Source organism: Ruditapes philippinarum, unplaced genomic scaffold, assembly GCF_026571515.1.
Source record: "Ruditapes philippinarum isolate M1 unplaced genomic scaffold, ASM2657151v2 ctg2528_1_1_1_1, whole genome shotgun sequence".
Taxonomy (NCBI): Eukaryota; Metazoa; Mollusca; class Bivalvia; order Venerida; family Veneridae; genus Ruditapes; species Ruditapes philippinarum.
The window spans coordinates 30,110-46,638 of record NW_026858495.1 but is presented as its reverse complement, the minus strand read 5'-3'; the positions used below and the strand labels follow the sequence as shown (position 1 = coordinate 46,638).

General features: G+C 32.5%; 1 protein-coding gene across 1 annotated transcript in view; it reads right to left on the bottom strand.

Moving 5' to 3' along the window:
* Positions 1 to 16,118, bottom strand: part of LOC132753339 (protein furry homolog-like) — a 105,668-nt gene extending 89,550 nt beyond the window's left edge. Inside the window, exons 1-11 of the mRNA XM_060743779.1 lie at positions 15,971 to 16,118; positions 13,733 to 13,868; positions 13,304 to 13,357; positions 12,496 to 12,632; positions 11,663 to 11,693; positions 11,245 to 11,295; positions 9,197 to 9,276; positions 2,365 to 2,448; positions 1,508 to 1,631; positions 688 to 825; positions 118 to 216 (exon numbers count right to left, since the gene is read on the bottom strand). Coding sequence (XP_060599762.1) covers positions 118 to 216; positions 688 to 825; positions 1,508 to 1,631; positions 2,365 to 2,448; positions 9,197 to 9,276; positions 11,245 to 11,295; positions 11,663 to 11,693; positions 12,496 to 12,632; positions 13,304 to 13,357; positions 13,733 to 13,861 — 927 coding nt within the window. The 5' untranslated portion in view covers positions 13,862 to 13,868; positions 15,971 to 16,118. The remainder of the gene's footprint in view (positions 1 to 117; positions 217 to 687; positions 826 to 1,507; positions 1,632 to 2,364; positions 2,449 to 9,196; positions 9,277 to 11,244; positions 11,296 to 11,662; positions 11,694 to 12,495; positions 12,633 to 13,303; positions 13,358 to 13,732; positions 13,869 to 15,970) is intronic.
* Positions 16,119 to 16,529: the final 411 nt, after the last annotated feature.

Below are 16,529 nucleotides of genomic sequence, written 5' to 3'. Positions count from 1 at the left end.
ATATTCATAGCATTCTAATGTGACAGAAAAAGATTAAAAGACACATTACTATTACTGTCAATGTTTTTCTCTTTGTTAGCACATTATGTCATACATACAAATCTGTTATGTACAAACCTGTGAATGTTTTCTCTTCATGGTAAGGTCTACACAGGGTGTATACATCATCTCTACAAGATTCTTCAACACTGGTACATTCACTTCATGCTTAGCAGTCTAAAATTGAATTAGAAAAGATCTATTAACCTAACCTTAGCTTACCTATTGTAAAATTTGTATCCAAGTATCTAACATTCAAATACATTTCTTTAAATGGAATAGCATGGAGATGATCATTATCTTTATACATCACATTTCAGAAACACTGTTCTCTGTCACTGAATGACAAAGGCCATTGTTTAAACATCACATTTCAGAAGTATTGAAGTAGGTCATAAAATGACAAAGTCATTATGATAACTCATTTTTTGAGGCATCCAAGTTCATATAACATTTCCATATTTAGAAATGAGTTAAACATAACTTGCTTAAGCAGCTAGGACAGGTTAAGTATCTCTGTCCTTCATTCAAAGAATGCAATGACCAAGGTCATGGCAAAATAAAGGTTAATTGAAAAATCATCCTTTTTCAGTTCTTCAAGGTTTATGTTATATGTAAGCACTAAAATAATATTTTGTCTATACTTACTGAAGCAACTGGAAGTAATATCTCTACAAACAGACTGGCCAGGGCATGTTTAATATCTCTGTCCTTGACCTCTAGGAAATAATGACCAAGGTCATGCAGGAACTGTACACTCTGTTCAAAATCCTCTATTGGATGCATCTGTAAACACAAGAAATTAAAATAATTGTTCTTTCTTCAACAATATTGATTTCAAGCTGAAATTTCTTTAAATCATTAAATTAATACTTTCAAATTAATGAATAACTCTATTACAAAGGTGGTCTATCTTCAATCCAACAAAGATCTCTTGGCCTTGGTTACCAATTAAACCTATGCTCTTGGTAACCAAATTTCACTCATTCCCTTTGTAACCAATTGAATTCATGCCCTTGGTAACCAACTGAACTCATACCCTTAGTAACCAACTGAACTCATACCCCTGGTAAGCAATTGAACTCGTTCTCTTGATAACAAACTGAACCTCACGTCCTTGGCAACCAACTGAACTTGTGCCACTGATAACCAATTGAACTCATGCCATTGGTAATCAACAGAACTCGTACCCTTGGTAACTAATTAAACTAATGCCCATGGCAACCAATTGAGGTCATGCCCTTGGTAACCAACTGAAGCTCATTCCTAATGACTTTATGTTATTAAAATTTTTCTGTAAAAGTGAACATTATTTTTTCTACCTTTACTATTCTCTATTGTGTATATATGTTCAACAAACAACATGATTTCTCTCTCTTAAATCTAAAATTAAAATTGGATTAAAGCTTTAAAAGGAAACAAAAGATCAAAAAGAACAAAACTCTAAGAAAACAGTTTGTTGACTGACCTTGACTCTGAAGAACTTCAGGCCCATCAGAAGGCTAATGATGCTTTGAGCAGTGTATGGAGTTTGATCACGTAACTTCAACTCTCTTAATTCCAGCAGAAATGTTTTACGTACTGGTGCAAATCTGAAATGATAATATATCTGATACTATCATACAGGCAAAATTCTTGCTTCTATATATTTCACAATACTCAGTTTTGAGGTTTTTCTTCCATAAGAAAATGAAGATAGAAATACTTACAATTCATAATTATAGGTATATCTTTCAAGAGAAACAAACAACAAGTGTAAGTTATTCTCACTCATCAATAGGACAGAATGAATGTAACTCTTTCAAAACTGATTTTTTATTACTGATTAGTCTTGGTAAAATAAAACTGTGAAGCGTACATTCAAGTATTTTAAGATAATTCATTGCCATGGTGGTGGTTTTTGTAGTTCATTCTCTGAATAGTGGTAGTAAGCCACTTTGAATGCACCAGAGCACTGCCGAATCCTTCATGGGCAGACTGTCAAGAGGTTTACCAGTATTAGTGCCTTCACTTTTGCAAGGAACTGATATTACATCTGTACCTGCCAGAGCAGAGGTACAATGCAAATGATGGTAAAAAGAATTTTTCAATCAATCGCAACAAAACTGGCCTGCACCGTCCGGGAATCAAAACCGGGTCGCCCCAATCACAGTCTAAAGATCAACTGAGCTAATCGGACAGTTCAAACAAGTAACATAATGGCGGCTTACACAATATATAGTGTTTGAATGCTGGCTAAGGTCTGTAATACCAGTTAAGCCATACTTTTCCAGACAGTAGCCATCAAGGAGTTGAGATAAAATACATGTAGAATAGATGACTCACCTTGAGAGTGCTAGTACACCAATAACCTCAGCATATAGGTCAGCAATAATGTTGATATTGGCAGCATTTGGGTTGGTCTGTAATCTAAAATAATAACGTAAGTCGGGAAATTAATGACCATAATGTACATATACACCAAGTTCCCTATATCCTTTTAATATCATCATTTTAATTTAATTATTAGTTAAAACTGTTATTCCTCTTGTTAAGTATCATTAGTCCATGAACATAAAATATATTTGCCTGCTAACAAAACACCTAAAAATTAAAATGTTATCCTTGTCTTGAATAAATAATGCAATTGAGAAGAGTTGTTCCGCTTTCCTAAGCTCCATTCATTTTTCTTAGTCTGCTGTACACTAAACCAAAATATTAATAAAGTATATCACAGTCTAGCATAGAATAACTGTAAACATATCTGTATCAGACAAAATTACCATTATACACTTAGCATTCAAGTACCAGTAAAATGTAATACCATTCTGGCATGAAAACTAACTGTTTATTTGCATTATCTACATTTTAAAAATATGGATCTTGCCATTAAAATATTGTATCATACTGTTCATTGCAATATTGAAGGCATTGCTTCAATCTTTTAACTGCTCTACCTGTAAAATAGACTGGACTTGCCCCCTTGAATTTGGAAAAATCCATTGCAAATATTAAGGGTTTTGATATTAAGATACACAAATATTAAACAGCGAGGTATCAACCCTGGCTAGACTGCACAGATAAGCTAACTGGTCAGGCTCTATACAGGTGGCAAAGTGGCAAAAGCAAGTTATAAACTCATATAGCATTAAAAAGTTTACATATTTTTCTGGCTATACATTGTAATGACATTTATTTTTTAAAGTTTTAAAATTCAAGAGAAGGTAAAGAACAAAAGCAAAACCTATCAATAACAGAATGCTGTAAAAAAATCTTTATAAGATAAGACACTCAACTGTTAGCAAAAGTTCAACATTGATAATTAAATACAATTATAGAAGTTGAAAGTTAGTTCAAAGAACATTTAAAAGGCATTACTATGAACTTTCTAACATGTGATAAATGAACTTTTTTCATACTGCATACTAGGTGCTTTACAAACATGGTCACAGACTGACATGGATTTTGATAAACAAAGATCTTGATAAATTTTATGGACCTTTAAGGCATGACACACATGGTGATTGGCAAACATGGACATTGGCATACATGGTCCATGACAAACACAGGACCTTGACACCCAAAGGCCACCAATACAAGGACACGATATTGTTATATGTATCACCAAACAAAACAAAACAAAACAATTTGCCCAAAAAGGAACTGAATGTCCAACTCAGTAAACAGGTAAAAGCAGTGTTTCAAACATTACATAATAACTACATCTAAAAATCTACACTTTACTACACTAATATATCTTCTCTGACTGATAAACTGTTTTTCATTCAGCACATATTAACAATTGTGTAGAAAGATGGTTAAGTTTAACTGCTGTATTCATAATAAAAACATTGTGTTTTTTTATCTATTTGTCATATCTAATATAAACATTAAAATTGTTCTACCCACAACCAACTGTATTCTTGCAACCACATAATGAGTGCGTCTATAATTTAAGTCAATATTTACAAAATAAAGGTTCCAACAGTTTAAAATTACAGGATAAATATTGCAAATACTTTACTCAGATGTTTTTTCTTCCACAGACATGCATTAATATCTAAGTGAATGGTTGGAGTTTTCACGTTTAAACACTTGGCCTGACATTTGCACCATTAAATTGAACACTCAGTCTACAATCACTTGTTCTCAAACAATAACTTTCAGGGTTCATCATGAAAAATATGTCATGAAAGAATTCCAGGAATACAGGTGGCCAGATCAGAAGCCTCTTTACATACAACTAGAACAAATTATAGCATCAGTAAATCTATAGTCTAGCCCCCACCAAGGGGGAATAATGGGGACTTTTAATATTTGATTACAAACCTCAAACTAAGGCCCAGCCATGCTGAGTAAGATACAATTATAATGTCCCCATTCTGAAAATTGGACTTGGATACCCTCAAAATATTGTAGTGCCCAAATAAAAGTGTAAACCTAGATAAGCAGGAACATGAGGAGAGGTAAAAACTTATTCGAGTTGTGGGCAAGGATAACAATTGACTTGTGCATTACAAACAGAAGGTCCAAACAAGCTAGCAATAAACAAGCACACAGTATAGTTTATCTATTGGTTCCTTACATTAGCTGGCTGCAGTGCAGAATAGGCAGCAGCATGATCAGGGAATTTCTCAAAGTTCAAAAAGTAAGGTCAATAAATAAACTTCCAAATACCGTTGTGATTTACTTGGCTGTAGATTTCTACAAGAAGGGAGGGATTTGATGAACCACTCATTTTGATATACATGTATGATGATTAAAGTCTTATACCAATGAATTTGTATAATTTTTATTTTGGGCTTGCCCTTTGAACTCACATACACTGTTCATTGATAATTTATATCAGCCATATAAACCTACTAAAGCTGAGCAGACGACAGAATAGTGTCAGGACATAGGACACATTAAGTATACTAAGTTGTGCCATATTTCCATATCTGATTATAAAATACAGTTAAACTTCGTTCGCTCGAACTCGGATCGCTCGAATACCTCCTTTCGCTCGAACTCATCGTCCAGTCCCAGCAAAATTCCTATATAATATATATTGTTCTACCTCGGATCGCTTGAACACCCATCGCTCGAACTCTCGAACATGATCTCAGGTCCCTTCGGCAGAAATATAGTGTAAATCACACCTTTTCGGTCGAACACAAACAGACAACAAAAGTTGCAGGTCCACATGTTCTAAATAATTGACAGTCGGTGACACATATATTTAACACCTCATGATCGTGACAAAGGCAATTAAGGTTACTTGATACAAAATAAAAGGTGTTGTAACCGATTTGTTTGTTATGATAAAATTGTATATCAACGATAAAAAGAAAACAACTCCTGAAATGCGCAAAACTCAATAAATAAATGACGTTTACCCGGACGGCTTTAATTACAACCGTGGTTCATGTATCGTGAAGTCAGTGTAATCTATTTATAGAATGATACTTGTACGTGTTTATTTTAGTAAATGACTACAAATATATGCTGCTGTAAAATGCTATTTTTTATATTTAATTAATTCATTGTTTAAAATAAAATTAATTCCATAATAGACATATAAATATATTTTGAAAGTTGTTCACAGTTTGGATAATGATCGCCCAATCGAACTCAACCAATTACAATATGCATAAATATAGATTAACACAGTGTACCGTTAATTTTGTTTTCAATAGGATAATAATTCTTAATATGATGTATTCGACAAACAGATGTTCAAACAACAATTATATTGACGTATTTATCATTTGACCTATGTAAGCTGGAAAACCTTTAGATATGTGTTCTATGTAATAATAGTTCAACCTCGGTTGGCTCGAACTACCGATCTCTCGAACAAATTTTCACAGACCCTCCAAGTTCGAGTGAATGAAGTTCGACTGTATTTAAAACATTGTGTTAATCAACTTGAAGAAAAAGCACACAAGCATAGGCATGAAGCAATAAACAAAGCTCTATGAAGAATTAGTGTTTGAAATTATTTTTTGTCCAATAGGATTGGAGTATTTTAAATGAATCGTAACACATTTACTTTGGATAATCGGCGAAATGTTATTCATTCTAGTAAATCGACTGTTTATAAAAATAATTTAAAACACTAAGCTGGCTGAAATTTATCAGTATGTATTTACTAAATTAAATTGGCCGCATGGCTGTGCTATGTCTGAACAATTTAAATTTTAACCTATACATAAAAATTGTTATCAAATTGGTTCTTTCGAAAAATAGTAATTTATTAATCCAAAATACTTAGACACTGTGATTAACTGATGGTAAAGAAAAGTAGTAGTAAATTATTGCTATAGAAAGATTAATACATGGTGGTTCTAAAATAGCATTCTGTCATTATGATAGATTTAATGTTATATGATCATTAACAATAAACTGATGACAGATCACTCTGACTGTGCATTTTTTTTTGTAATCAATGTGCAAAAAGCATCAGTATACTAAAAAGCATCAGGTTTCCCTTATCTATCTTATTTATATGCCCGCATATCCATGCAGTCTTTTGAATGGGCTGTAACAAATCAAAAGCTGGGCAAAACCGTTCAATTCATACTAAAAATAAACCCCATTTGTCATACAGTTTTACATTGCTCCCTCATACCAACATTGATTCATAATCCCAATACAAACCCCTTTTTAACATTTTTGGGATTGTATTTTCATTAAAATAACATATTTAAAAGAGATCGCTCTCTAACACTTATCTAATGGATTTGACTTGCTCTGAAATTGAAACAGTCCATTCACAGTTATGGGATTTCGATTATGAAATTCAACTGCTAGAAATCTGTCCATAGGACACGGATGCTCTTACATTCCACTGTTTTGTCAGTCTATGCATTGACAGATTCACAGCAGTATAGACTGACAAAGGTAAATCTATATGCATGAAAACTGAGCTATAAACAGCCTGGTCAAAAGCACAGATGTGCTGGCAGGTTTGGCTCTTTACTGATGGCAAACTCTTAAGCACATTTGGATCTTTTAGGTTCAGGGTTAAACCAAGTCCACAATCCAAAAATGTATTCTTTAATATGAAAATATACATGAACATCTCCTAAAATGATGTAAATTAAGGACATTATTATATATAATGTAAAGTAAATCAAGGACAATAACTCTGGAACAATGAATCATGCATTCATTCTATACCACTCAGAGAGAAAAAAAATTCAAAAACAAATCAACAAAACAAGCAAATTAAACAAAAATCACCATTTAACAATTAAGTTGCTCCACAAACCCTGAATTTAAGCAAAACAAGTACAAAAAAATAATATAACTTCATAAAATTTTTGTAACTTTCTTACTTTTGATATAATGGTCGATACAGATGCTTAAAGTGTCTGGCATGGCTACGTTAATAAGAAAACATGTGATGTTATTAAGTAGAGAAACAGCAACCTGTAACCCACGTGGATTATTCAAAGTTAATGTCAAACTAGATGCTTCCTAGAAAGTGGAGAGCCAAGCTTGAACACTAGCTTACCTTTTGTCGGTGTCACTGAAACTGTGTGTTTGTAAATAATCATATTATATCACCATTAATTACCTATGTATGTATATATAAAATGATCCCCTCTCAAAAGCCCATTTATTACTGATAGAAGGTATTATGATAAATACATCATATTTTGTATTTCAATAATTTAAACCAATCCTATCATCGTATTTTGTACTCTATTTAAATTTAGCAATACTCTTCATCACATTTCATCAAAACTTTACTGTATTCCTAGAAATTATTTCGCGCTTTTTAAGTTAGTGCTTTTCGTGGTGGATACATTTCTGCGAATCTTTGTATCTGCGAAAAAGTTGCATGTAACAAATCCGTGAATATTTGTTGCTCCAACCACATAGGTTTTCATTATGTCATTATGAAGTACTCTGATGAAGTTTACATAACTTTTACCTATGCTTAACTGATACACATTAATTTTCAAAGTTAAAAGTTCCGTATCTGTTATTTACAGATTAAATGAAATCATATACTACATGTTATTTACAGTTTGCATATTTTGAATAAAAGTAATTTTATCGCTAAAAAGGAAGGTGTTATTGTTTGTTACAAGTACAATAGCAAATAATACCAATATGAATGAAGGTTTTCTGTTTATTTAGTTATATAATTCATATAATAATTTAATTAAATTCTGCTATATTGCTGTTAGTTCTGTGTCATAAATTCAGTTAATTCTTTATAATAACTAGAACTCCGCAAGTCGGATGTGTCGCCTTGTGAACAATGTAGTTTAGGAGAAATGGCCAGGACAAAAATGAAATAGGAAAAATAACAAAGGGCAATAACTAAAAAAATAATAAGTGCAGAGCAGCAGTTTCTGTGAACTGCACTTCTTATCAATAAGATCTATCATTCTATGATGTTTTAAGTCCATAGCTTCCATAGCTCTCACCTTTTCAAGGCGACACAAAAACTGCACCCTCCTTAACCTGTTTTAGTAAGTGATTGACTTTTTTAAATCATATTTATAAATAAAGATATCCAGTCAGGTCACACAAGGACGTCTCTTTTACATAGAACTTAGAAGGATTTATAATCAGCTTGCAACTAATATGTGTATCAACTAAATTCATGCTTATACATGTATATGTATGCAGGAAACTTGAAACAACCAATACATGCCAAAGGCAAGACAGTCTACACAGTAAATACATTACACATACATAAAACATATATAATAATCACATGCAGCATGAATGGCATACATGTATGTATTTTGTGTATAAACATATATGTCTCATGTAAACATTCTACATGTTTTAGATTTTCATACTATAGTTAATTTCAGAAGACTTTTTCATTAGATGTACATGTATTCAAGATGTAAAAATACCATGTTCATGCATGCAAATCTAATATTAGCTTAATCTAGTAATTTTGATATATTTTTCTGCTTTTTTAAAAAAAAAATCATATTCAGTACTTTTCTTTGATAAAAATAATTATAATTTCAATATAAATATCTTTTTCACTCTCTTTATCAAACAGTTTTTAAAAACAAATTTCAATTCAGAAATTGAGTCAATTTTTTCATGCTGAATAAGTACTCTCATTCTAAATGAGGTAGTAGTTAACTTGGCTCACGGCTAACTAAAATAGAATGTCACAATATCCGAACAAGACAAAATATTTAAATGTACATACCCATCTTTGTACTTGAAATGTTTAAATGCTTGACTGATAATCTTGCCTGAGAGATCATCATGCCCAGGGTGGTAAGACAGCTGTAACATTACAAGAGAAATAAGGTTAATATTCACATTATATTTATATTCCATAAGAACCAAATTCTCTTCCATTGCTTCCATACATAGACAATTATACTTATTCTAATAAACCTATACTAAATTTGCAATACTAAAGAACAAGAGCACTGCAGAGTACCACACTAGATACCATATTCTGGAATATACCAGACAAAGCTCTGGAATGATTAAATTCTAAAATATCGCCTTTACACCCAACGGAATGAACTTTAAAACGCCTAATTCATCTCTTCGCACCAATATATATACAATAATGAATAAACAAGAGCTGTCCGTAAGACAGCGCGCTCGACTTTTTTATTGCTTGCCAATAAAAAAAGTTTTTGCAGTAAAAGGCAATACAAGAATCTCTGTATTTTAAAAGTGAACTAGTTGTTTGATACCCTTGAATATTACAGCAATGTTTATATGACATAATTTATGGTAAAGTGAACAAGTGGATAGGAATGAATTTTTTTAGATTTTTTAAGTTTTTTAGTGCTTGCCTATAATACAAAACATTGACAGTTAAGGGCCATAATTCAAATAAAATCTTTGACAGAATTACCTTCTCCTGGACATGTTTGGGAATCATGATTGTAAACAAGTATTCCAACTTTCAAATTAATATCTCAAACAGTTCAGTCAAAAAGTGGACTGGTACTAAAAACTTAACCAAGATTCTAAGTCGATAAAAGGCCTTAATTTTTAAAACAAATCCTTGACAGAGTTACCTTCTCTTGCGTACAGATGGGGGTAATGATGTGAAATAGCATTAAAAGTTTCAAAGCAATATCTCAAAGGGTTAAGGCAATAAGTGGATTTTACCCATATTCAATGTATTTTCTAAGTCAAAAAGGGGCATAATTCTGTCAAAAACCTTGACAGAGTTATGTCCTCTTGTCTGTTGATGAAGGTCGTGATGGTAAACAAGTATGGTCAGTTTCAAAGCAATACCTCCAATGGTTTTGAAATAAAGTGAGGTGGTACAAAAAAACTTAACCAAGCTCAATACACTTTCTAAGTCAAAAAAGGGCCATAATTCTGTCAAAAACCTTGACAGAGTTATGTACTCTTGTCTGTAGATGGAGGTTATGATGGTGAACAAGTATGGTAAGTTTCAAAGCCATACTTGTAATACTTCTGAAATAAAGTGGGGTGGTACGAAAAACTTAACCAAGGTGTGACGCCAATGCCGACGCCAACGCCGACGCCGACGCCGACGCCGGGGCGAGTAGGATAGCTCCCCTTTTCATAGAAAAGTCGAGCTAAAAATGTAATTAACGAAAAAAGCAATATTTTTCTAATTTGTGATCATGATTTCTGCAAGCATCTATTGGTACTTCTCCAACAATGTAGTGAGTTAAATCCCAAAAATTCTATGCTAAAAAGGTGTATAACTCCAAAATATAGTTTTCACAATAATGCCCTATGTCGTACAACTGCACCTTGATATTGATACCTGTTAAAATGTTTGAAAAATAGGCTACAGTAATGTTTTCGCATGACAACAAGGATGACGCTGCCACAGTGATCATTACAGCTCAGCTTTTTCTCCAAAACAGACAAAATAATATCTTTATATTTTCAATTCTAACAGGGCTTTGGTATTGCTTGAGCTCAGACCACTCATCTCACAAACAAGGTGTTTCATTCTTTGTTAGTTATATGGCTAGAGTCACGAAATGTGGCTCTACTAAACAGACAACAATTTCTTAAATAATGTATGTAAGTGTTCTTGAGATCTTCCTTTAAATTCATTTTATGCCACAATTCAAAAGGCCTGTCTTATTCATTTTATGCCACAATTCAAAAGGCCTGTCTTATTCATTTTATGCCACAATTCAAAATGCCTGTCTTATTCATTTTATGGCATAATTCAAAAGGCATGTCTGATTCATTTTTTGTACTAAGAGAATGTAAGAAATGTATTTTGTAGAAGCTTACTTTTGTCAAAACTTCTATTAGCACCAGGCAGTACACAAACTCAACAGCCAACTGCAATGTAAAATAAATGTGATTATATCAATTAAACATAGATATTTATTGTAGCTTAACATGACCAGACATTCTCAATTCATCCAGCACTTAAAATTTTTATACAATAGTTCAAATGTTAATTACAATTAAACAAATTTAAAGAAACAGACAAACAATTACAACTGGATAGTTCTGAAATCTTTAAGAATTGAACAATTTTGATTAAATTGTATTATATACATGCACATACTTCCATCAATATTTAAAGAGCAAACTTGTTTTTTTCTTTTCCTAAACTAACCCTTACTGATCAAAATCAACTGTTCAGTACTGATCAAAGTATGAAATAGATTATAAATCAAGCACATTTACTAATTATACTTACATCTCTACGCTCACACAGGTAATCTTTGCTCCTGCAAATATTGATTTATATAAATAATGATTCAACAGACATACATCAATACTTGTGCATAATCAGACGGTCATTGAAAGAATATTCATAAAACATATTGTTGTTTTTTTTTTGGGGGGTTGGGTTTTATGTCACACAAACACAGTATAGGTCATATGGTGACTTAACAGCTTTATTGGTGAGGAAGACCTCAGGTGCCCTTCTGTACACAAACAGGCACCTGAGTAGAACCACCAACGTTCCTAGCTAGCTGCATAGCTTCTTTGCATGAAAGAATCTATAGTTGGGATTCACAGTGGTGAGGGCAAAGTGGTTTAAAGTCAATAACCGTAACCACTTAAATCATACAGAGATGCATACATGTACTATACAGTGCATAATGATATAAGGAGAAAACTAACAGAATTTAATATTTATAACTTTAGAGTGCGCAAGTACAGCCATAAAATCTATTAACAACTAGAAATGTGTTCAACGAACACACATACTATGGACACAGATACATGTATCCCAAGTATTCCAATGTTTGTCAGTCTCTGAATGAAAAACGTGACAGCGGGTTCAAAAAGGAGACCCAATTTGACCAGCACCTCAAGTGAAAGAAGCATATAAATTGATATACATGCTCACTTAAATGACTGGCAAAAAACATCACAACCTTTAGAATATTGTGCTTAGCAAGAAAAACTTAACAACAAAACTTATCTATAGATGTCTTGTTATTACACTACAACTACAAGGGATACATTGCATGAAAATGTGCCCAGTATTTGAGGCATATCAAATTAACAGCTATTACTTACCCTTTACTTCTATGCCTCAGCCTGGGTTCAGCATGTCCGCCCTCATCTAGCATCAGTTGACGCTCATACCAGCGGAACAAGCTTTGTAACAGCGATGGTAAACTTTGTTCTGCTACATTACCCAGTGCATTCAGTAACTTAAATTACATAAAATAATGTCAAGTTCATTTCAACAAATAATTGTTTCATCAAATGTCAAAAATGGGGCTATCTTAAGACTTACTAGTGTTACAGATACAGTATGTTTCCTTATAGATAAAAAACCACATCTTTTCAACTAAACATATAGCTAAAGTGAAATTTGCTTAAAAATTAATAACGTCTTTATTACTGTGCTTTGCATAAAAAATTTCTAAAGACATATCAAGTTTTCAACAACCATTGAACTTCAATTTTTTCCCTTAAGCTGCTGACTATGTTTAATGAATCTGCCCTGCTAAGAATTTCAAACAGTCTATTCATAGTTTAATATCAAAATATAAAAATATATGTACCAACAGTATACAGACTTGCTAGACTTGCAAAGATGTGGCAACAGCTTATCAATTACATTTTCTTAAGGTTTAGAGGTTCACCCATTGCCTACTGGCAGCAACAGATTCTATCCATGCAACCAGTGCAGATCAAGATCAGCCAGCACACCCATACTGTCTGGTCATGATCTGAACTATTTGCTATTCAGTCAGTACATATTTTGAAATAATCCCTAAAATGATAAATGGTTTAATGTCCATATTGAAAGATAGACAAGTCCATTTAAGATATTTAGTGTGGTAAGGGGTAAGACATGAATATGAAGAATTCTTACTTGATCAAATTGTTGATCATCTCCTTTCTGTAAAGACTTTGTCAATAATTTCTCCTGAAACAAAGAAATCATTCATTTTTCCATGAATAGACATAGCATTTTTGCATTTTCATTCATTATAATAATTCAAGAAAAACTTAAAATCTAAATTTTAAGTTTTTCTTGAATTATTATAATGAATGAAAGTGCAATAATGCTATTTTTTATGTGTTTTATTTGTTCATTATTTAAGACCTATTCAATTGAATTCTTTAGATTAGAAATTTTGGTAAACAGAACGTACGTCATAAGTTTCAAAACAATTATGTGATGAAGTATAGAATGTTAATAGTGAATGAATAATACACTCACAACTTTTATCAACAAGATGCAGCATTAAAGAAAAAGCAAAAAGCACAGGACTTCCACAAAGTTTCTTAAGTTACATACCAATGGTTCCGCAAGCACCAACTCTATCTTCTTCTCTGATAGATTACAAAATTCTAGAAACAGTGATTGAAGCACATATTCTCCAGGCTTCACATTTTCATCTAACACAGGACTGCCTGAACCGGACATTTCTACACTGAAAAAACAGACAATTTCATGTAATAGATATTGAATGCACTGCTCCCAATACTTTTTTTCTGTTCAAGAGTAATACATATAATTTGATTCTGTCCTACCTTTTTACTTTCTGGATAAAATCAAAACTGGGGAATTGGAAACTGGCAAGAAAAAAAACAACATAAAAATGTTTTAACCTGGAACTATCCCTAGGAAAGTCAAATCGGCCTCAGATTTTAATGATATTTTGTTATATCATTAAGCTTTGGGGTAAATATGAGTTGCATTTTATAATATTAGTCAGAACTTCATTCAATCAAATGTTGCTTATAAATAGGATATTTTCCCCAAAAAAATTCTTTAACACCATGCAGTTTTCTCCTAAAATCAAACTTGCATCCAGTTATTTTTCACCTGTTGCAAAAATACAGTGTTATTTTCCCCAAAATTAAAGGGTAATGCCCCTGCCCCTACCCAGTATATTATTTCTACATAATACTGCTTCAAAATTGTTTCAGTTACACTAAGCAGGTATACATTCATTGTATACATTGAACTGAGAGACAGCTATAAGATACAAGGGAATCCAGGAACCAGTCCCTAACTCTTACTGAATAGACCCCTTGATTCTTTTGCATGCCCAGTGTATAGCACTGATACATGATTGTGAGGATTACCTGGATTTCTTACCAGTACACCTCTAGGTAGGTTAGAAACACTGAGTGGCCATAATTCTGTTAAAATCCATGTTAGTTGGTTGATAAAACAGCAAATGATACAAAATATCGACAACCAAAGCTTCAGGTCTTCAGTCTACCCATTTATATACTATGACATGAGGTGAACGCTGACTATAATCGTGCCAGGAATCTGACACTCTCGTATTCATTCATCAAAAATGCCATGAAGTAATTCAAGTATAGTGAAGCATACCTTGATAAAACTACATGTATGTATAATCTGTTGAAAAGCCAAGGATGAACACATAAAAAAATTATTACGAATATAAACTACCTAATAGTTTCTGACAGGTAATAAATTCTGCACTTGGCCGCCATATTGCCAAAATGTTTGACCATGTGATTACAACATCGAGATTGACCTTTACAGGTTAATTTAAGCGGACAGTTAAGAAAACAGAAACCATGCGCTTCCAATTTTTTTATTAATTACTTTTTTAAAGATATTGAAAAAGGTGATTTACTGACTTTTGTATTCAATATAATTTCATTTAAGTACTAAAAAATTAAAGAAAATAAAAACATTTTCTTCAATTAAAAATATTGAAATCATGTCACAAAGATGTTCTAAATATAGTACACGACTCTACTCTAATTGGTTCCGGCAAATTACGTCATACCAGGTCTCGCGTAGATCCTAAATGTCATGGCCGACTGCTGTCGGTGTTATTGATAATTCACAGTTAAATATGCAATTTTAATAACTGTATGAATACTTTGATACTTTAAATGGTATAGAATATCAAAATAATTGTTTAATCGCAAAATGCACAAGAATTAATTAGGATAATGGTATATGCAAATGAAAAAATAAGGTTTAATCAACATTATGTTATTCTGGTTAGGTTATCGTAATGGGTCTAATCCAAAACTATAATGCTGCATCAGATGAAAAACAAAAATGTTAAAAAGCGGCTAATAAAATTTTGGAAACCAGAACTATGATAAACAATGAACAAAGAAACAAGTGAATCAGGCATTTTCGGGGCCGTCGATATTTGACTGAAGTCTGGTTCTGTTGGTTCCTAACCAGTATTGTTTCTGTTTTCAGCACTCCTGTTTCAAAAGGTTGTACAATGGGGAGCCTTTCTATATGAGTGTCAATCTTTCTCTGACAACTCTGAGCTGTAATGACGCAGCTACTAGACCTCTACCTGTCTACTTCTTCAACTGAGACTTTAATTTTAGTCTCACTATAAATTTTCTTTTTAGGACGCCATCACAAACTCGAATCGAATTCTAACTAACAAGTGTCTAAAACACTCGCAAAAGTGGCTGTCAATTTCACAGAGCGACAAACAAATTGGAACTTTGTCTTTGATGCCCCACCCACTGAACTGCTGAAGTTCTCTGATCTCTGTAGTGGCAAGTAGACAATTACCTTTAGTTAAATGAATCTGAGCAGATTCAAGTTGGGAGATAGTAAATAACATTCATCTTGAATACAATTTAGAAGGATGATGATAAACTTGGAAATTAATTAAAAAAACATTTTTGACAACATTTCGCGAACTAAACCTCGTTTTGATTTTGGTGTTATTGTAAGAATGTTTAAATCATGAAAATTTCGATATTAAGCCAAAAAGATCGAACACCGCTAAAATTAAATTTTGAAACAAACTATACAAAGAAAGCTGATGATTTTTACGAACAAGCAAATGCTGAACCATTGGGTGATGTGATCTCATATGAGAAATATTCTGTAATAAAAAATGCATTCATCTTTTTTTCTTTTGTTTTAGCTTCGGGCCCCATTTATTGAAAAAAAAATCATACATACAATCATACAATAATGCATGATCATACAAATAAATATACTGGTTTCTTAGCAGTTTCCGGTCCGCAAGTGCATCTTAATATAAGCGTAAAGTCCATTATGCCCTAAAATGGTTTTATTTATATTTCTTGATTTTCTACATTCATGATTTCGCAACCGTTAT